This window comes from Salvelinus namaycush, chromosome 33 (assembly GCF_016432855.1).
Source record: "Salvelinus namaycush isolate Seneca chromosome 33, SaNama_1.0, whole genome shotgun sequence".
Taxonomy (NCBI): Eukaryota; Metazoa; Chordata; class Actinopteri; order Salmoniformes; family Salmonidae; genus Salvelinus; species Salvelinus namaycush.
In genome coordinates this window covers 6,170,363-6,193,099 of record NC_052339.1, presented here as the reverse complement: position 1 = coordinate 6,193,099, position 22,737 = coordinate 6,170,363, and the positions used below count along the sequence as shown (strand labels likewise).

At 40.8% G+C, this 22,737-nt stretch overlaps 2 protein-coding genes across 2 annotated transcripts in view; both read right to left on the bottom strand.

The window, feature by feature from the left end:
- Window positions 1–540: 540 nt before the first annotated feature.
- Window positions 541–7,332, bottom strand: LOC120028032 (neuritin-like). The gene is made up of 3 exons (XM_038973162.1): window positions 7,165–7,332; window positions 3,989–4,133; window positions 541–2,464 (listed from the first exon to the last, which is right to left on the bottom strand). Exons 1-3 carry the CDS (start codon window positions 7,217–7,219, stop codon window positions 2,236–2,238), a joined length of 429 nt encoding a protein of 142 aa, XP_038829090.1. The 5' UTR covers window positions 7,220–7,332; the 3' UTR covers window positions 541–2,235.
- A 15,165-nt stretch (window positions 7,333–22,497) lies between these two features.
- Window positions 22,498–22,737, bottom strand: part of LOC120027650 (coagulation factor XIII A chain-like) — a 39,125-nt gene continuing 38,885 nt past the window's right edge. Inside the window, exon 13 of the mRNA XM_038972645.1 lies at window positions 22,498–22,638. Within this exon, the coding sequence (XP_038828573.1) occupies window positions 22,498–22,638 (141 nt within the window). The remainder of the gene's footprint in view (window positions 22,639–22,737) is intronic.

Here is a 22,737-nt window from a genome sequence, read left to right as displayed (position 1 = left end):
AGCTGGAACCTCCGGAGTAGCATACATTTTTAATGAGGAGTTCAAGAGGATATCTCACGGAGGCGATAAAAGCTGGTCAAATATTTCTGTTAAAGCTTGAATTTTTATAATTATGCTAATCTCCTGTAGAAAAAATGGAAATAGGCTAAACGCATTTTCTGTTATTTCGAGGGGGGAATATGACGTAATAGGCGTGTAGTTATAGGCCCTACCGATAAAAAATATATAATCTACAAAAACTGCATGCAAATTCATAATTTTGCTAAAATAAAATAAATGAAAAATAGAGGCAGGTTTGTAGGTTTCTTTCTCTTCTTGGAAGGAGAGACAGTCATTCATACAGCTTTCATCCATATTAATGCATGCTTTTGAAATCAAATGTGTATTCCATTGGGGAAAGGAAATACCAATGAGCTTCTGATTGACGAAATGTGTGAGCAATATTAGTAAAAAAAATATATATATATGTATTTCATATTGCTTTACCACATTTTAACATAGACCTAAATATAAAAATAATCACGTGCTGAAGCCCACAACGTTCATTCCTTAGGGACATATTTTTTATTAATCGTTAAGGTTCATGCAACGCAAACGCCTGTCGCCTGCCACTCCTAATCTCGATTTCAATTCATCTTTTGCACATTAGGATACTTTATTGGACATATTTAAATAAGTATTTTTCTTCTAAATACTGTAGCCTGTTTCAATGTTTCTATTTTTCCTAGACAGTTTCTGTTTTTCATAGCCACATTAGCCAGTTGCTTTGAGATTTTACGTTTTTGCCCAGAAAGACAAACAGCAATATGGCCTTCTGCTTTCTCTCCCTAAATCAATGAAGTGACTCAGTGTGTGTGTTCGAGTGAATAGTAAATGATTGACTGCTTCATCTCGTTTGCTTCAAAGCCATGAATGAACCCAACATCCAAATATCTTGTTGCCAAAGACACCTGTCAACATCATTGAGCTAGGTCAAAATCAGCTATGCTGTTTTACACAGTACCAATGTACACATTTTGGCAGCATAATGTAGGCTACACATTTTGGAACAAAACTACAAATAGTAACATGTTAAAATCTGAACCACACACTTATTTTCAAACATGAACTGTTTTATTTAATATTCTTCGTACTTTTAGCAATCAGATTTTTTATATAATAATCTATCTATTTTTTTAAATGTTTGGGATAAAGTATTAGTATATATCTTTTCAAAATTCCTTTGATATACATAGTCTCTTATTTACTTACATGATTTGAAATAGTCAGGTATTATACGCAACATCCCCAAAAACAAACAAACATAATACACATATTTTGAAGGCAGTAAAAAGTGGTCTATGCAACATCAAATAAAGCTAGCTTAATTTCCTTTCATCCAGCTATTGATTTCGCGTTCTGTGTTCTCGTGCTACTGTAGCCTACTTTGGGAAAGTATGGTTTCTTTTACACTATACCCCACGGGTAACTTATATTTGTTCGTAAATTGATGGGTAAAGCGCCAACATAATGGCAACAGTCATATCACTCTCCAGCCACTGTTTTCGTTCTCTACATTGACCAACTTTGTCATCGTATTGGCATACGCTACTTTTCACGTAATAACCAAACTACCATTGAATGCTTGTAGTCGTTCCGGAGTACTCTTTTTTTCATTCGTATTACTATGCTATTTTACATGTATTTTTTTCTAGGGTGATAGTTAGGCTATTAGTATCGTGTGAAAGTAGAAACATCATATCCTCAAACAACCCTTTCCATTTATACTTGGCTCGACATGATACATTTCGCAAAGTAAAGTAAATAACATATCTAAATGGTGAATATTGGAGACCGATCTGGAGATTTCGTTGGGCTAAGCGCGCCTCGCATTAGCCTACAGAGTATGAGCAGCTTGCAATCACCTGAAATAACAGATGTCAAGGCCTAGGCTACTAATATAAATAATTATTCGTCGACTTTAATAGTAAACGGGCGAGGATCCATCTAAATGTCATCATAATTTAAACTCAATACCTGCTAAATATGTAATGTAATTGACCCCAGGTCAGACAAATATGGTGCACCAGTCCCGGAAGACGACCCGCCAATGTCTCTAGCAAAATCAGGTCGCCTTCCCCGGATGAAGTATAATCCATTTGGGTGTAAATGAATTCAAACGTCTCTTTTGTTTTGTATTTTTGTGTCAATAGCTAGCATTTTTGTTCCTTTTATCTTCTTCTTTGTTTGTTTTTGCTAAAATGCAAGCCAAGTCACTAAGGCGGAAAGTGCCGTTAGAAGTATGATGAGACCTAAAGCGACTGTGGATTTGGAGGCCCCGTTCCCCCCGCCACAGAGTTCAAACAAGCTCCCTCGGAACTCTAAGTTTCTGGACTCCTTTTTGAGCTTCTCCCATAGGTCTGTGGCTCCCTCTTGGCAATCCACCAGCGCAGTAGTCGCACATGAGTGGAAGTCATCCCAATATCTGCAAATCAATTGCAAAATAAACAAGACAGGCGTTAGAATATTATTTTACTGTTATAATACTGTTCTCTCTCTTCATCAATTGTCCATGCTGTATTCAAATAGAGTAAAGAGTTTTCTTTTAACACTGTTTTAATAACAATAGAACGCCAAAAATTATTCCAGTAATAAATGCATAGGCCTAAAGTCGATAGTCTAGTATTAACACCTCCCTAGTAGGCCAAACAAAATCTACATTGGTTGTAATCCACAAGCTCTGAAAAAGATTCCCTGAAGTCACGTGATTTTATCCAACCCCTCCAATTTCTCTACTCCTCACACACACACACACAACCTATTCCGTCTTCAGGGCCGGCCTTAGCCCTTGGGGGCTTTAACCTGACAATTGCTTATGACATTTGCTTGTGTCCCCCACCTCATGGGCAAAACCTTTTAAAGGCCCACCTCTTGAAGGTAGAGCAAAACATTTAAGTTTTAAAGATCATTTTCGCCAATTTTGACCATTTTGCCTTTGGGTGGAGAGACATTTTTGCAGTTTTAAAGCAAATTTCCTTCAGTTCTACACAATTTGCCAAAACTTATGCCATGTTAAAGGGATATTTCGAGATTTTGAAAATGAAGCCCCTTTATCTACTTTCCCAGAGTCAGATGAACTCGTGGATACCATGTTTGTTTCTGCATTCAGTATGAAGGAAGTTAGAGATAGTAGTTAGCATTGACATGCAAAACTAACTGCTAACTACTAGCATGCTAGCAGTTACCATAGACTACTCATTGTGCTAATGCTAGTTAGCAATAGCAACTTCCTTCAAAGAGCATGCAGAGACATAAAAATGATATCCATGAGTTCATCTGACTCTGGGAAAGTAGATAAAGGGCTTCAGGTGCCTGGCCACATGGCTGGTACATATTCGGCCATGATTATTCCAAGTTTAGATAGCTGGCTAGACTAATTTACCAAACAAAAAATTGTTAGCTGAAATGGCTAATTGAGTGACTGTCAGTGACTGACATAACAAGAGAAAAACTGCTGATGCACAATTTTGTTGTTGCGGAATAGCACTTTGTATATTCTACTATTCTGAGTGTATTCTACTCTTTTTTGGGGGGGCCCTAACGGCCCGGGGGCCCTCAACGACCACTTATGTCACTTACGCCTGGAGCCGGCGAACTAGCTAGCCAAAGACAGATCATCAGCACCCATGCTTGTCGATCCCCCATTCTCACACCCCTAACGTCCAATCACATGTAGAGTTTTTGGGCTATAATATTCCATTTCCACATTGGTTGTTCATTTCAAAGAAGCCACTACTCCATTTTTTCCCCCATATTGAGCCTGCACGTGGCTCCCCCCTGAACCCGACTCTGTATCTAATCCAATGGAGCTGTCGAGTTAAACTGGGCCCTCATGCCATTTTGCACCAACCGGTTTGGAATACGGGGTGGGGTATGCCTGCTTGATCCTTTTTGGAGTTGATGAAATGCTGCATGTTTTTTTTCCTTTCCTTTTTTAAATTCAACTTACGTGCAGATGGTCTGTAGATTTTCCTTCTCATCCAGCTCCTGTGGATAGTTAGCCATATTCTCCCCCAGTCTCAGCAAGCAATTGGAGAACCCTTTGAATACTGTATCACATTTCCCCGTTGCTCTCACCGCATGTAGCAGATAAACTGGAATTGGGGGGGAAATAATTTATTCACTTTTGTACAGGGCTGTCAGAGTTATTAATCAGGTAAAGCAAGTTCACTTTTTGTCATTTTAGTGCACTCTTTTTTTTTTATCATGATTCATTGCAATGTCTGAAAAGATCACCATTTTATCATCTATACAGCTAAAAAACAATGCAAGGTCAAAACAAGTTAACAAGGTTAAAGAAAGTATGCTTTATCAATTGACCAGATTTTGCTTACTGTTACATTGGACAAAATCAAATCCTCAATATTCTTGTAATGCTTTTTAAATGACAAAAATCTTAAATTAGGCCTACAGCTAAATTTGAGCAAAGAACATAGAGGAAAGCCAACCAATAAAAGCCCTCTTCATTATCGACGCATTGTGACACCAAATAGTCAGGAGGACTTAAAGAGTCAGGTGTTAGCCAGACTATGTTTCATATACTAATAGTTCAAAATGAGCAACATAACTTATTATCAAGAAATATCGGAATGTTTTCCCATAACATAATGTTCGTTTTAATATGTCCAACAATTTCCTTGCACTTGAACATACACTAATATTTGGAGAATACATCGGGAGATCCCAGCCCATAGCATTGAACGCCGCGAAAACAGCAACAAAGGAGGATGAGGTAATGCACCGCCGAGCTACAGTGAGAAAAGGGGGGGGGGGTGGGGGGGTACCCTATGCTATCATAGTAATATCTGTGTCTGTGTTTATTCAACCAGATTATGGGTTGTTCTACGTCTTTTATAATTCGTTTAATAGAGAAAATGACAATGTTGTTGCCAAACGTGCACACCTTCAATCCAACCCTTTTACCCCCTCGAACTACATGTTTCGTTTGCCAATGGTGGGACGCACCGAGCATCTCTGGTTCGTTACGCGGGAGAATCGCTCGATTGACCATTTGTTACAATGGTGTCCCAGGTCGATTGGTTGCAGAATAATGCACAACCTCTGTTATAGGGCTTTAGGTTTAGGTCATATGTTGACAATATAGGCATCACGTTTTCGTTAAATAGCGTTGTAAAACACGCGAGGCTACTCTTATTGCCATCATGCCCTTTAGTAAATCGGGCTGTAGCCTACAAGCAATCCAATGTCACCAAATACGTTATGCGGATTTTGTAATAGACTCTGTCGAGGTCAGATTAATGCGTAAATTCGAAAGGCAATAATTAATGTCGCTGCATCTCGAGGAGCAACCTGCTTGCATTACACATTTTGCAGGGTTTATTTATAAAGTGGCAACGAGCGAGATTATATGATCATTTGCATTGTAAAATTACACATAACCCCCATATAGCCTAGCAGTTCACCGCGCGCCGCTCACACTTGGCACAAACTCTGTCTCTATATTCGACTTCGAAATGCAATAATCATTATGGTCAGAAATTATATGATGCAAGATGGCAAGTTTACAGCAATGTACTACATGCCACCTTCGAATTATAGAATGTTAACATTCGATCCGATACAGTCTATAATGCAGAACTGCATCTATCAAGACAACCTAGTTTCAATCGTTTTAGTAGCCTGAGTATAATATTCTCTTGTAAATGGGGTAATTATTTTGACAAGTGCAAAAACAGGTTTGAAATGGATATGCCCTCTGATTAAAATTTTAGGGACAAATTCATTTTAATGTGTGAAATGAGGACAGTGTCTTAGAGAATCCATCACACGTGTTTCTCGCACTCAGCATAGACTCAGCTCTTAGCTCTGTAGCTAGCTACAGTAGCCTTCATGCTACTATTAGTCACTCCTTCACACCCACACTATAGATTGAGCTAAAGCAAACACGACACATCAACGTAGAATAACCCTCTAAATGCTACCGATGCGGACGACCCTGCAGTCACAGACAAAACACCAGGTAATATCCAAGTGATAAAAACGACTATCCATAGCTTACCAGTTGCCGGTTTCCAGGTTAATGCTAGGTGTTAGCCGATAACACATCTCAAATAGGCTACACGATGCAACAAATGGATATGGCAAGCCTACATTCTTAGATATATTCGAAATTATAGCCTCAAAATGGAATAGGCCAAATAGCCCATATACATATAATAAACACGTAATATCTATGCGGTTGGCTACATTTGTTGATTTTTTATTATTATTTTTTAATGATGTTATCGTCGTAGACTAAATTTAGTTTAATAGTCATATTCGTTAATGAAAAATGATCTCACATTTTTCGAAATCCTACTATACATTAGACAGTTCGATATAGCCTACTCAATGCATTTCGTTTGAAAAAAGAAACGACGCACCTGCTAGACTCTCATATCTTAAACGAGCGTCATTGCCTTTCGATGTATTTTTGTAAAATGTTTCATTCACAAAGCATGTCAAGTCAAATCATTTCTGTTTTTCCAACAATGGCTCGGCTGCTATGGCATGAATTATTTATAATTCATTCCCTTGCCACTACAGGATTCTAAGGAGCAGCATCTTCCACTGACAGCGTTATGCAATGCAAACGAAACACTGGCCTACTTGTGCGAACCACAGGCGGCTGGTGGCACCTTAATTCGGGAGGTCGGGCTCTTAGTAATGGCTGGAATGTTATCAATGGAATGGTATCAAGCACATCAAACGCATGTGTTTGATACCATTCCATTCACTCCATTCCAGCGATTATTATTTGCCGTCCTCCAGGCTCCTGTGGTGCGAACGTCCCCATACACGTTTCCAATCGAATGTACATATGCATTTGCATAGAATAATACAAAATAAAAAAAAATTGGTTTCAAATTGTTTCATTATAACTATTAAAACGTGGAATGTGACAGCATTTGGTTTGTTGTGGCTATGTTTGCATGCATCCCATTGCAACCCGAAAATAAACTGATTTCATGCATTCCTTGAAATAAAAAATCTAGATTTTTTTTCCTGAAATGATCGAATAGTTTACATTCCAAATAGTTTGGCTATAATTCTTACAATTCGCTATTCATCAACTCAAATATAAAAACAAGACAATAACGAATCGACCGTGACAGAGTCACTCACCTAACTGAACAGCAAGAAACAGTGAGATATATTTGCCGGACCAAGTTAATCCCATTCTACGTGTGGTAAAACCATTGGCATAAGCAGATCTTAAAAACTCTGATTGAAAAACGATGTTGAGGTCTGAGCATCACACATAGTCATCAACTTCCAGCAGCACTCGGGGAGCTTTTTCTCCCGTTGCCTGTTACACAGTGTGGCGAAGAGGAGTGAAATGGTTTACCCCTTGTAAAGCGAGGGCGTCTCTCTCTCTCTCTCGCTCTCTCTATCTCTCTGCTTCACGCCCACATCGCATGCTTGATGTAAAAGTCACTGTTGGACTCCCGCTTTCTACGTTTTTTTCATTTGCTCGGCAAGGGTAGTCTTTTCCCCTTTTCCCACCGTACAGTCATTAAAAGAGCTGTGGTGATATCCGCATCTATGTCACGGGCACACGTGCGCGCCAAGGACCACATTGCTGGTGTCTAGAGAGCGTGGAGCGTCCAGAGAGAAAAAAATAACGAACGTTTGTGGTGTATTATTTATTATAATACTTTATGTTCATAATCATTTTACCAAAGACGAATAGACTCCGCTACTGACAAAAAAACCTGTTGTTTAGCTATTATAAAATTGTCCACAGGCCAATATGCTATAGATTCTACATGGGCCAAATCGCGTTTAGCTTTTAGCCTATAATCTAGCTAACTAAGTGAAACTCAATATTTAACTTATTTCTCACAACAGTTTAGGGGACAAGACAAGCAGAGGAGGTAGGACAACCCTCATATGTGAGATATTGTAGCCCAGATGTAGCTCATTGCACGCCATGGGAATGCAATTATTTATTCATTCATCAACGCTTTCCTGTCTGGTCTCTGGAAACGAATGCTGTTATAACATACTTTCAATCCAAGTCCGGGACCTCATTTTCCCAGAGCCTTCGTTGCGTTAAGATCATCATTAGAACCATTTTACGACGTATCTTTAGTAGCCAGGCTGTTTTCCAAAAAACATCGTTACAAAAGTAGCATTTGAAAACGCTCGTCATTTACAGAGAGCCTCAGACCACTCAGAACAGCTAAGTGAGTCTTTAGATGCTTTTTGCCCTTCCACGTCACTTTATATACGGAAGATCTCCGCTAAACACAGAATCAAGGGGTGTATCTGTCTCTATGTGACCTCTGATAACTTCAGAACGAAGTTGACTACACCACAAATCCTTCAATGTTTAATCTACACTGACAGTGTGAACACTGTTCCAGTGTAAAGCCTTATTTGCATATTTCTCAGATAATCTTGCTTTTTGAGTGAATTGTACAGTTTACCAGCCGTGACTGTATTTGTTATACGTTTGTTCCATTCATCCCGTGGCCTTCCCAAATTCTAATATCTTGAGGACATAGTTCTACCTTAATACTTTGGCCTGAAAGTCATGTTTTTTTAGGCTTGCAAGTCACATTATGATGGCTTGCAAAGTGATGTGTAATTCCTATAGGAATCTAGCCAAAGTGGGGATATCCAACATTTAGAATGACTGGCGGGTTAAGAAGGTTAAGGTATGAGACTACCTAATAACACTCGTTATTAACACCAACTCTGGGGTTATTTTACACCAATGAGTGTAAATTTAACACTTACAGTTAAATATAACACCTGAACCAACACTAGAAATGTTACTGAAAAATCAACACTAGGTAACACTAGCCAGTTTGCTGTGTACACTTACAAAGTTGCCAATGCAAAGAATAAAACGATACTTCAAAGTAAAACCGAGATGACTGCACCGAGATGACTGCAAGTGGTAAGTACATTATAGACTATGTAGAGCTAATTATTTCAATCAAATTGAAATGCATTTTATATTCATTCAATTTAATTATATTTAGCTAATACTAGAGTCTGTAATTTGTGCCTCAATATATTTCAACAAGTAACATGTGTGCAATGATGTGCGAATTCTTTATTAAGTGGATTTTTATAGGGTAGCCTAACTTTTTAAAATGTAACCTTTATTTAACTAGGCAAGTCAGTTAAGAACAAATTCTTATTTACAATGACGGCCAACCTGGGAACAGTGGGTTAACTGCCTTGTTCAGGGGCAGAACGACAGATTTTGACCTTGTCAGCTCGGAGATTCGATCCAGCAACCTTTCGGTTACTGGCCCAACGCTCTAACCTAAGCATTTAGAATAAGCCGCCTCAATATTTGCAGCCATAGGTGGTATTGTCAGTGTTGTGGAATAATTATAATGCTATGGTAAGATTTTAATAGAGGAAGCTGATCCGAGAGCAGCGCTGCTTTTCTTTCGATCTTATCATTATTGACACATGGTCTAACGACGCACTTAGCGAACGTTTTCTCTATGTGCTGGTTTGACAAACACTAATAACTGGGAAACGAGGCCCAGACACGTTCTCATATTTGACCAATTTGTTTAATCATACGATATTCTGAAAATGTCTAATGGAGCAATTGCATGTCTGCCTTTGAAGGCACACAAACAATATAGCCTAATCGGCGCCAAGACTAAAACAATAATATTCACATTAGTGACAAGGAAAAGGGAACCTCCCCCCTTTCCCCCACATTACAACGGATGTGAATGAGTTACCCACTCACCGAGTAAATTCAGATTCAGTGCCAGTCGCAAGGTGTTTTATGTGAAGCTGTGTGTGTGTGTGTGTATGCGTGGGCGCACTCTTTGTAGGTGCGTACGTGTGTCTAGGTAGGTAGCTAGTAATTTCAGATTCACTTGAAGGTGTCATGGAAAGCTGTGCGTGTGTGTGTTTCTGCGTGTGTATGTATGCGTGTGTGTGTGTGTGAGGAAGTCATACAAATAGTTTGCATAATGAAAAAAATAGGGAGGATAAAATAATTCTCTCCCTCGCTGACGTCAGCAGAATTTATAGCGAGCCAATGAGTTTCACTTTTTTAGTGCCAGACCCGGGGGCACTCACCAGAATACTAAAACGTTTCCGTCAGGCAAATTGCTAAAGGAGAATCCTCACACAGTGATAACGGCGGACTGCAAGCCCCCTCTGCCTCGGCGGGTTACTAGCCCCCCAACAGTTCATTTAGAACAGAGACCGCGCTGCAATAAGCCTTTAGTGAAGGGCTAGAAACTGTCATATTGGCTGGAGCACAGAAGACTACACCCCCTCTCTCCCTCACTCCTCCCCTTTCTGATAGGTTGACTATGTTAAGAACCTTGACATTTTTGATGAGATATGGTTCTTGAACTTGTCCTTAAAAAGCTTTTCTCTCCCCGTTGATCAATTAACCAGCATAGTTGTTAAACAGCCTTGCATAAGTTTATAGCCTAACTTCCAATGGATCCTTCATTATGCAAAATATCATAAGCAAATGGACGCATAGGAATATCAGTGTAGTCTGATGAGCTATAAGGGTCTTCACAGTCTTTTGTCGCAACTGTCTGATAACGACCCATGTTCTAGTATGATCATCTTGATCATCAACTACAGTAGTAGCCTAGTAGACGTCATCATCGGGTGTATTCCCTTTTTCCATTGATAAACTGATATTTAGTCGCCCTCTGGTGGTGGATGCTTGTTTCTACAGTTAGAATGGTCATAATCTCACACACAAATTAAGCTAATAGTGGAGATTTCAGAACCATGGACACCTGAGCTGAATTTCGAAGTTCCAACATTCAGCAGCATATGGCAGTGGATAGTGATAATAAGGCGTATCCCCTCCCCACTGCGCAGAACAGCTGGCAGGCATATTCATGGTCATTTTCAACCGCTACCTGTCCCAGTCTGTAATCCCCACATGTTTTAAAATGACCACAATCAAATCAAATCAAATTCTATTTGTCACATACACATGGTTAGCAGATGTTAATGCGAGTGTAGCGAAATGCTTGTGCTTCTAGTTCCGACAATGCAGTAATAACCAACAAGTAATCTAACCTAACAATTCCACAACTACTACCTTATACACACAAGTGTAAAGGGATAAAGAATATGTACATAAAGATATATGAATGAGTGATGGTACAGAACGGCATAGGCAAGATGCAGTAGATGGTATAGTGTACAGTCTATACATATGAGATGAGTAATGTAGGGTATGTAAACATAAAGTGGCATAGTTTAAAGTGGCTAGTGATACATGTATTACATAAAGATGGCAAGATGCAGTAGATGATATAGAGTACAGTATATACATATACATATGAGATGAGTAATGTAGGGTATGTAAACATTATATTAAGTGGCATTGTTTAAAGTGGCTAGTGATACATTTTTACATCATTTCCATCAATTCCCATTATTAAAGTGGCTAGAGTTGAGTCAGTATGTTGGCAGCGGCCACTAAATGTTAGTGGTGGCTGTTTAACAGTCTGATGGCCTTGAGATAGAAGCTGTTTTTCAGTCTCTCGGTCCCTGCTTTGATGCACCTGTACTGACCTCGCCTTCTGGATGATAGCGGGGTGAACAGGCAGTGGCTCGGGTGGTTGTTGTCCTTGATGATCTTTATGGCCTTCCTGTGACATCGGGTGGTGTAGGTGTCCTGGAGAGCAGGTAGTTTGCCCCCGGTGATGCGTTGTGCAGACCTCACTACCCTCTGGAGAGCCTTACGGTTGTGGGCGGAGCAGTTGCCGTACCAGGCGGTGATACAGCCCGACAGGATGCTCTCGATTGTGCATCTGTAGAAGTTTGTGAGTGCTTTTGGTGACAAGCCAAATTTCTTCAGCCTCCTGAGGTTGAAGAGGCGCTGCTGCGCCTTCTTCACAACGCTGTCTGTGTGGGTGGACCAATTCAGTTTGTCCGTGATGTGTACACCGAGGAACTTAAAACTTTCCACCTTCTCCACTACTGTCCCGTCGATGTGGATAGGGGGGTGCTCCCTCTGCTGTTTCCTGAAGTCCACAATCATCTCCTTTGTTTTGTTGACGTTAAGTGTGAGGTTATTTTCCTGACACCACACTCCGAGGGCCCTCACCTCCTCCCTGTAGGCCGTCTCGTCGTTGTTGGTAATCAAGCCTACCACTGTAGTGTCGTCCGCAAACTTGATGATTGAGTTGGAGGCGTGCATGGCCACGCAGTCGTGGGTGAACAGGGAGTACAGGAGAGGGCTCAGAACGCACCCTTGTGGGGCCCCAGTGTTGAGGATCAGCGGGGTGGAGATGTTGTTACCTACCCTCACCACATGGGGGCGGCCCGTCAGGAAGTCCAGGACCCAGTTGCACAGGGCGGGGTCGAGACCCAGGGTCTCGAGCTTGATGACGAGTTTGGAGGGTACTATGGTGTTAAATGCTGAGCTGTAGTCGATGAACAGCATTCTCACATAGGTATTCCTCTTGTCCAGATGGGTTAGGGCAGTGTGCAGTGTGGTTGCGATTGCGTCGTCTGTGGACCTATTGGGTCGGTAAGCAAATTGGAGTGGGTCTAGGGTGTCAGGTAGGGTGGAGGTGATATGGTCCTTGACTAGTCTCTCAAAGCACTTCATGATGACGGAAGTGAGTGCTACAGGGCGGTAGTCGTTTAGCTCAGTTACCTTAGCTTTCTTGGGAACAGGAACAATCATCCCTTTTCTTAAGAACTTTAAGGCTTCATGCCACTATGATTACCGCCCTGTAGCACTCACTTCTGTAATCATGAAGTGCTTTGAGAGGCTGGTTATGGCACACATTAACTCCACCATCCCAGCCACCCTAGATGCACTCCAGTTTGCATCCCGCCCCAACAGATCCATAGATGACGCAATCTCAATTGCTCTCCACACTACCCTCACCCACCTAGAAAAGAGGAATACCTATGTGAGAATGATGTTCATTGACTACAACTCAGCGTTCAACACCATTATCCCTTCCAAGCTCATCACCAAGTTCAGGACACTGGGTCTGAACACCACCCTCTCCAACTGGATTCTGGACTTTCTGACGGGCTGACCCCAGGGGGTGAGGGTAGGCAACATCACCTCCACCACGCTTACCCTTAACACAGGGGCCCCACAGGGATGTGTGCTTAGTCCCCTCCTGAATTCCCTGTTCACCCTTTGACTGTGTAGCCACGCACGACTCCATTATCAGGTTTACCAACAATGACGAGACAGCCTACAGGAAGGAAGTGAGGGCCCTGGTGGAGTGGTGCCAGGAAAATAACCTCTCCCTTCACGTCAATAAAACGAAGGAGCTGATCGTGGACTTTAGAATGCAAGGTCAGTACAGGTGCATCCAAGCTGGGGCCGAGAGACTGAAAAACAGCTTCTATCTCAAGGACATCAGACTGTTAAATAGCCATCACTGGCCGGCTACCACCAGGCTACTCAAGCCTACACCTTAGAGGCTGCTACCCTATATGCATAGACATGGAATCACTGGCCACTTTAATAATGGAACACTAGTCACTTTAATATGGTTTACATACTGCTTTACTCATCTCATATGTATATACTGGATTCTATTCTACTGTATTTTTTTGAAAATTGCACCCTTATGTAGACCTGGCACCACCCACATCCGTTCTACACATCGAAGGGGATTGGAGGCAAAGGAAAAACAAATAAGTGCTACCAAATATAACAATATGCATTTCATAAATATTACAAAAGTGTATAAAAAAGACGTATTGAACACGTCTGTAAAACCACAATGAGGACATAGAACATTTTCATTAGTCATTGGGTACATCGTACGAAAAACGTCAGAGTAATCTACAATAGGCACATATTTCGTGTTCAAATTCACAACATAACATACATAGGCATTTCATCATTAAGTCCTTTAGGAATCAATGTCTGGAGGGTGAAAATCCCAAAACATTCTCTTTTACTCAGAGTACTATTAATATCCCCTCCCCTGTCTGATATCTTAACTTTCTCTATGCCACAAAATCTAAAGGTGGAAATGTCATGCTTCAGGTCATTGAAATGTACAGCGACTGGATAATCCTGGATAAACTTTTATGTTCACTAATTCTCTGTTTGAGAGAGCGGGTTGTTTTACGGACATAACAGAGCCCACATGGACATTTTATAATGTAAATAACATGGGTGGTGGAACACGTAATGTCATTTATTTGGAACCGTTTTCCTGTGTGTGTGTGGCAGAAATATTCACTCTTCATCATATTGTTGCACTGTGCGCATCCTCTGCATTTATAGCTACCATTTGGTAGAGGGCGTAACTAGTAATAAAAAAAATCTCTAAAAAGACAAAGGTAAAATGTATTGGCACCCCTGTTTTTAATACTCTAGCAGCCTCCCCCTGCGAGGATAATGACACAGCCTTTTTCTAAAATGTTTTATGAGATTGGAGAACACATTGGGAGGGATCTTGACCATTCCTCCATACAGAATCTTTCCTGATCCGTGATATCCTTCATCTGCGCTTATGGACTGCCCTCTTCAATTCAAACCACAGGTTTTCAATGGGGTTCAAGTCTGGAAACAGATGGCCATTGCAAAATGTAGATTTTTGTGGTCAATTAACCCTTTGATTAGTGCTTGGGGTTATTGTCTTGCTGGAAGATCCACTTGCAGCCAAATGTCAGCCTCCTGCCAGAGGCAACCAGGTTTTTGCCTAACATGTCCTGGTACTTGTGTCACAGTCGTGTGTATAGGTGGCAGGGAAGTCAGGTGCAGGAGAATCAAAACTTGGTGGAATGGAGTAGTTTAATAACTTAAAACACATAACTCCAAAACCACGAAATATAATGAAACAAAGTGGGTACGAGGACCCGTCGCGCACCAAATACAAAACACGAATACTGAACATAAAACAATCTCTGACAAAGACATGAGGGGAAACAGAGGGTTAAATACACAACAGGTAATGAATGGAGTTGAAACCAGGTGTGTAGGAAGACAAGACAAAAGCAATGGAAAATGAAAAAGGGATCAATGATGGCTAGAAGACCGGTGACGTCGACCACCGAGCACCGCCCGAACAAGGAGAGGCTTCGACTTCGGCAGAAGTCGTGACAACTTGTTTCATGAGGAATCCTCAGAGAGGAAGGAGGACACACGCAGGGAGCATATTTGTTGATGCGTAGTGAGCTAATTGCGGCTTTAGCATATACATTGGCTTCACTCAGGTCACACAGGTAGGAAAGAAGAAGCGCACGCATGTAGGAAGAAGGACGCATGCGCAGGGAGGAAGGAAGAATATATTGGAGCCCTCCTTCCCTGTGTTGATGTATAATAAGCTACTTGCGGCCTTAGCAGCTGCATTGACTTCTCTCAGGTTAGGCAGGAGGACGGCCGCGCAGAGATGACCTGGCCTCCACTATCCCCTGACCTCAACCAAATTGAGATGGTTTGGGATGTGTCAGACCGCAGAGTGAAGGAAAAGCAGCCAACAGGTGCTCAGCATATGTGGGAACTCCTTCAAGACTGTTGGAAAAGCATTCTAGGTGAAACTGGTTGAGAGAATGCCAAGAGTGTGCAAAGCTGTTATCAAGGCAAAGGGTGGCTATTTGAAGAATCTCAAATATTAAAATATATTTTGATTTGGTTAACACTTTTTTGGTTACTACATGATTCTATATGTGTCATTTCATAGTTCTGATGTCTTCAATGTACAATGTAGAAAATAGTAAAAATTTAAGAAAAACCCTTGAATGAGGTAGATGTTCTAAAACTTTTGACCGGTAGTGTAGATAAATACAATGACAGGTTAAAATCAGGCAAAGAGACAAAAGGATAAAACAAGCATTAAAAGATAAAATAGCTAATAGCACAAACTCTAGCAAACATGGTCTCCTTTATCCTCGCTTCCAATTGCGGTCATTGCTCTCCGGGATCCTTGGGACATCCCTATCCTATCTCTCGAAAACTCTAGGCGACCTTCTACCTTCTTACCTCCTTACAGTTTTCTGCAATTATCTTGGCCCACGACTTTTTCATGTGAACTACAATCCCGATGCTGTGTTTTAACATTTAAGAAGGTCAAATTTTCTCTTGCGATATGTCTTTCGAAACAAATGGCTCGTATCTTTCATCAGCGAGAAAGAATCCTTCCAATAAAAAAGTACACTTACTGTAGCAGTGTAGCACAGATCCATACAGCTATGGGTGCCTCCTTCCGAAGAAACTACACTTCCGCTACATTTCCCGAGTTACGCTTATGCACAGGTTTTCGGAACATGCTAGATAGCTAATTAGCACAGGTGGTCACCTCTGTCTTCCGTAAAGAAGCGCTGTTATATGGAGATCGGCCGTGTGGGAACACTAACCCTATCAAGGTGTGTATCAATTGAACCTTTTGTTTTTTGAAAATCATTTCTCACCGATATGAAAGAGGAGGTCCTTATGCGTCCATACCGCAAGTGACATGTGTTAATGTTCAGATTGAGCATCGGGGCTCTTAACAAAACTCCCGCGTACAAAAGACACCTTTGTCCAGTGACTAGTCTACCCTTTCGAAAAAACACATGATCGTGATGGGTCAACAAAGCTTCCTGAAGCATTGAGCATTTCCAGCCAATTGTGTCGAAAATAGGTTCATTACTCAAGGCTTTGATCAACACAGTGTACACTGGTGGCAAGTGCTGGTCAAAAGCATTTAGAACAGCCAAATGATTATATATTATGTCGCTGTAGTGCATTCACAGGGCAGCCTTTTGTCTTCCACCGAAACCAATACCAAACCAATCAGGTAGTTGGTCGACAAGACAAAGCTTCGGACATCATTGATCACGTGCTTCTGATAAAGCAAAACAAGCATGGGCCTCCCGAGTGGCACAGCGGTCTAAGGCACTGCATCGTAGTGCTAGAGGTGTCTCTACAGATCCGGGTTCAATCCCGGGCTGTGTCGCAGCCGGCTGTGCCCGGGAGACCCATGAGGCGGTGCACAATTGGCCCAGCGTTGTCCGGGTTAGGGGAGGGTTTGGCCAGCTGGGATGTCCTTATCCCATCGCATTCTAGTGACTCCTTCGGTCGCCAGCTGTACGATGTTTCCTCTGACACATTGTTGCGGCTGGCTTCCAGGATAAGCGAGCAGTGTGTCAAGAAGCAATGCGGCTTGACGGGGTCGTGTTTCGGAGGCCGCATGGCTCTCGACCTTCGCCTCTCCCGAGTCCGTACAGGAGTTGCAGTGATGGGAAAATGACTAATCACCAATAGGATATCACGAAATTTGGGAGAAAAACAATACAAGCATCGGTCCCGGGGGAGGTTGCTAAGGGGAGGATGGATCATAATGTCTGGAACGGAGTCAATGGAATGGCTTCAAACACATGGAAACCTTGTGTTTGATGTATTTAATACCATTCAACTCATTTCACTCCAGCCATTACGAGTCTGTCCTCCCCAATTAAGACAATAATAACCCTAATACAGTGGCCTGAAATTCACAGTTTACAGTCCACATTAGACCTGCAAGTCACATTATGCTGGTTTGCATAGTGATGTGTAATTTCTACTGGAATCCGACCAGAGTGGGGATATGTCCTTGAGTGGAATTTTTATTCAACCGCAACCTGCATTCAGAATGACTGCCAGGGTTGGGAAGACTAGGATATGAGATTACCTTAAACATCTAAACTGAAACAACTACATCAGTTACGGGTGCAATAAGTCCAAGTAATGGATTGGAATAGTTTAATAAAAGGTATTTAGTTCATATTTTTGTAGCAAAAGATTAATTAATCAATCAATGTACAATAAGAAAAAACATATATTGAAACAAGCAATAAAAAAATCCACCTGCAGTAGAGCATGCTTGTAAATATGATAATTATGGTTATGGTTTTGGTTTTGGTTCAACTTTGGTTATTAACCCCATAGAGTCGATTGACCCCCATCATATTATATATATTATATATGATATTATATTATATCTCCTAGATATCGGAGAGACACTTCAAAACCTTATTCCTTATGATTTATTTTGAGACTTTCTTTTTTTTGCCATTCATGAATATGTTATTCAGTGCATTTTTATGGGCTATAGTAGTAAAGGCCAACTTCAATATTTGATAAAAAAAATGGGATACCTAAAGGGGTCCTAAAATTCAAGGTTGCTGGATCGAATCCCCGAGCTGACAAGGTAATAATCTGTTGTTCTGCCCCTGAGCAAGGCAGTTAACCCATTGTTCCCCGGGCGCCGAAGACGTGGATGTCAATTTAATGCAGCCCCCCCGCACCTCTCTGATACAGAGGGGTTGGGTTAAATGCGGAAGACACATTTCAGTTGAAGGCATTCAGTTGTACAACTGACTAGTTTTCCCCTTTACAACTCTTCACTACTTATATACAGTGCCTTCGGAAAGTATTCAGACCCCTTGACTTTTCCCACATTTTATTACGTTACAGCCTTATTCTAAAAATGATTAAAGATATTTTCTCCTCATCAATCTACACACAATACCCCACAATGACAAAGTCTAAACAGGTTTTTATACATTTTGGGAAATGTATAAAAATAAACATACAGGAATACCTTATTTACATAAGTATTCAGACCTTTTGCTATGAGAATCGAAATTGAGCTCAGGTGCATCCTGTTTCCATTGGTAATCCTTGAGATGCTTCTACAACTTGATTGGAGTCCACCTGTGGTAAATTAATTTTATTGGACATGACTTGGAATGGCACACACCTGTCTATATGCTGTATTGTCCCACAGTTGACAGTGCATGTCAGAGCAAAAACCAAGCCATGAGGTTGAAGAAACTTTCCATACAGCTCCGAGACAGAATTGTGTGGAAGCACAGATCTGGGAAAGGGCACAAAAACATTTCTGGAGCATTGAAGTTCCCCAAGAACACAGTTCTGTGGAGATGGGAGAACCTTCCAGAAGGACAACTATCTTGGCAGCACCACCAATCAGGCCTTTATGGTAGAGTGGCCAGACGGAGGCCAATCCTCAGTAAAAGGCACATGACAGCCTGCTTGGAGTTTGCTAAAAGGCGCCTAAAGACTCTCAGACCATGAGAAACAAGATTATCTGGTCTGATGAAACCAAGATGGAACTCCGGCCTGAATTCCAAGCGCCACTTCTGGAGGAAACCTGGCACCATACCTACGGTGAAGCATGCTGTTGGCAGCATCATGATGTGAAGATGTGGCAGGGACTGGGAGACTAGTCAGGATCAAGGCAAAGATGAACGGAGTGAAGTATAGAGTGATCCTTGATGAAAACCTGCTCTAGAGTGCTCAGGACCTCAGACTGGGGTTAAGCTTCAACTTCCTACAGGACAACGACCCTAACCACAAAGCCAAGACAACACAGGAGTTTCTGAATATCCTTGAGTGGTTCAGCCAGAGCCTGGACTTGAATCCAATCGAACATCTCTGGCGAGAGCTGAAAATAGCTGTGCAGCAACATTCCCCATCCAACCTGACAGAGCTTGAGAGGATCTGCAGAGAAGAATGGGAGAAACTCCCCAAATACAGGTGTGCCAAGATTGTAGGATCATACCCAAGAAGACTCAAGGCTGTAGTCACTGCCAGAGGTGCTTCAACAAAGTACTGAGTAAAGGGTCTGAATACTTATGCAAGTGTGATATTACAGTTTTATTTTTTAAATATAAATTAGCAGCATTTTCTAAAAACCTGTTTTTACTTTGTCATTATGGGCTATTGTGTGTAGATTGATGAGATAAAAAAATCTATTTGATAATGTTTAGAAAAAGGCTGTGACGTAAAACAAAATGTCTAAAAAGTGAAGGGGTCTGAATACTTTCAGAATGTACTATATTTATATTTTGTGTATAATGTGTGAAATTGGTGTTGTGGTTTGCAGAGCACATTTGAAACAGAGATTTAGGTCTCAATATGTCTTCCCTGGTAAAATAAAGGTATCTCCTGGAACCATAGATATAAAACCCATTCCTGGAACATCAGAGACTGATGAACACTGTCTAATAGGATCTCATCCCAGCCTGCTATAATGTTACTGATTTAAGACTGAAGTAAAAGTTAGCTATTACTGCACTTATTTGAATGAATAGTTATATTTTTTTGCGCTTCCTCAAATTCATTTACAGTGGTTAATATGGAACTTGTGTCTAGTTGACGGTCTGAAAGTTTTTTAGCACTATGTGCAAGCCCATTTTTTATTTTGGTCATAAAAAGGTTGGAGTGTTTGTAAGGTGTTTTAGAATTTTTTTATGAAATGGGACCAGTGAACATAACAAGGATATTGGCAGTTAAGGGTGGCCTGTTTACTTTATCCCACTCCATCCGGAAAAGTTTTAAAATACTAAATGATTCAAAAAGATGTAATAGTGTGACAACAGCATTGATTTTTAAAATGATTTTATTGTTAATCAAAAGCAGTGCACAGCTGAAATGTTATAAACAGTTAATGGCAGTGAATTAAAATGTTTAGTTTGATGCAAAGCCAAAATTTACGGTTTTCCAATATTACTGGTTATACAAAAACCTATCAAACAAAATAACTGAGGAATGGTGCCCACATACGGCTTTACATTGTGATTTATTTTTTATTTTTTACATTATACAATTAAATGACTTATCGAAGGTTAATAGTTGGGTGAAGTGCAATGTTTTGGCAACCAAAATCCCAGTCCAAAGAAAAATGTTTCACGTTGTTTCCCAAATACGCATTGCTTCTGTAAATGCAGCACCTTTTCTGCTTGATTAAAATCTACTGCAGATAACACTGGACCGTTGATTAAATTGAAGGTCATGATTGTATGAGAAATTTACAGTCAGCAAAGGTTTGTAATATCGAAAATAACAGAAACCGAATCTGAGTCGGCTGATTCGAAACCAAATTAAATCCCTGAGATATAAATGTAATCTAATTAGAATGCATTAAAAACTCTATCCATCATATCCATATAGATCATAACTTTTGAACGTTTTTCGTCCATGAGAGTCTTTGGTAACACTAGTGAAGGGTTAACTTTTATGAAAAACCTGCGTCAACAACTGCAAGTTTACACAGGATGTTTAGAGTCGACATGCAGTTTAAGTGATGATACTGTGATTTTGCATGTATTTTTGTGCAAGGGAATCAAATGATATGTGGGTTTTAAAGTAAATGGTACACTATTTAGCTAAAATAGTGTACAAAATATTTAATCAATGACAACATGATTACATTTGACATGATCACTTAGTAGTGACTTTTCAATATGACCCCACCTGGGATTAGAATGTACAACTTCTGGGTTACGCTGATCTTTCTGCTGCCCATCAAAGTCTATAGCATTCCTCTACACATTCATTACCTATAATACCTGTCTGCACTTAGCAAAAGAGTGCCATCTGCACTTCTATTTTAGTTAATCCGATTATTCTCTCACCATATATTTCATACAGTTATTTCAGAATAAGTATAGTTTTCTGAATAGTTGTCTACTGTTTGTGGGGGATATTATTCTGTTTAATGTTACTCCTGAATCACTATGATAACTATAATGGTTTTTTATAATAGTGTATTTTTAACAAAGCTAATATTTACTTGACTTAAACCCAAAGTGGAGGAATACAGGTTCAATCTGTAATTGACACCGACTTGATGGTGTAGCAGGAAGGTCGGGATGCCGTGAACCAAGAGTTTGTGAGTTCAAAACCCAGCTGAGGACATGTTGAATAATAATTACTGTATAAATATACATACACAATGTAATCATGTGTGTCAAATATGTGCGTTGAAAACACTGTATGTTAAAAGCACTGTTTGTGTGTATCCTAACGACTCAATTTTGTTTGCAGGGCATCATCTGTGGAATCTCATTTGAAAAATATTCACGTGAAAGGTTATGTGATCACATGTAAAATCCACATGTAAACTTCAGTGTTCCAAAAAAACATGGTTTCACATGATTTCTCAGGTGGAAATTTCACCTGTGAATCATGTGTTTTTTCCGTGAGGGGTATGTTATTTGCTTGCCCTCACCCTCTCATAGGCTAGATGGAATTGCTTATCCAGCAATCAAATCCTTTCAAATCTACACAAGAGCCTCTATTCATCCGTGGTTCTCTGGTCGATGGCAGGCGATTAGCAGGTGGGAAGGGCTTCCTGGGCAATGATCAGGCCTGGATGCTGATGGCCCAATTGCCTTGCACATTCCCAAGGACTGAGCAGTCCAGGACAGCATAGATCATTGTATTCCCAGACCTCGTAGGGACAGAGGACTCCATCCAGGTGATGGAGGCGCCGGTAGCGATCTCACTACACACACACACACACACACACACACACACACACACACACACACACACACACACACACACACACACACACACACACACACACACACACACACACACACACACACACACACACACACACACACACACACAAAGATTGGCATACTAAACAGACTACATCTGTTTTTGTGAATGTGAGACTAATGTAAGTGTGAACATCATCATGATGTGAGGTCTTGGAGTTGTAAATCCTCTTACCTGTACAACCTTTCCCGGTATGAGATTAAATTTTGCCCTTGCATGGCCATCCTCACGTCATGCAGGCTGAATGGGAACGGGTTGGTGAACTCCACCTTGACATATACCTCCTGGTTCACCTTCGCTGGTCCACTGATCTGTTCAATAGAGATAGTCCATTCACAACAATCTATGGTGATATAAGAAAATATAATAATCTAGAGATTATCAACTCCCCTGCGTTGGGAGCATGGATG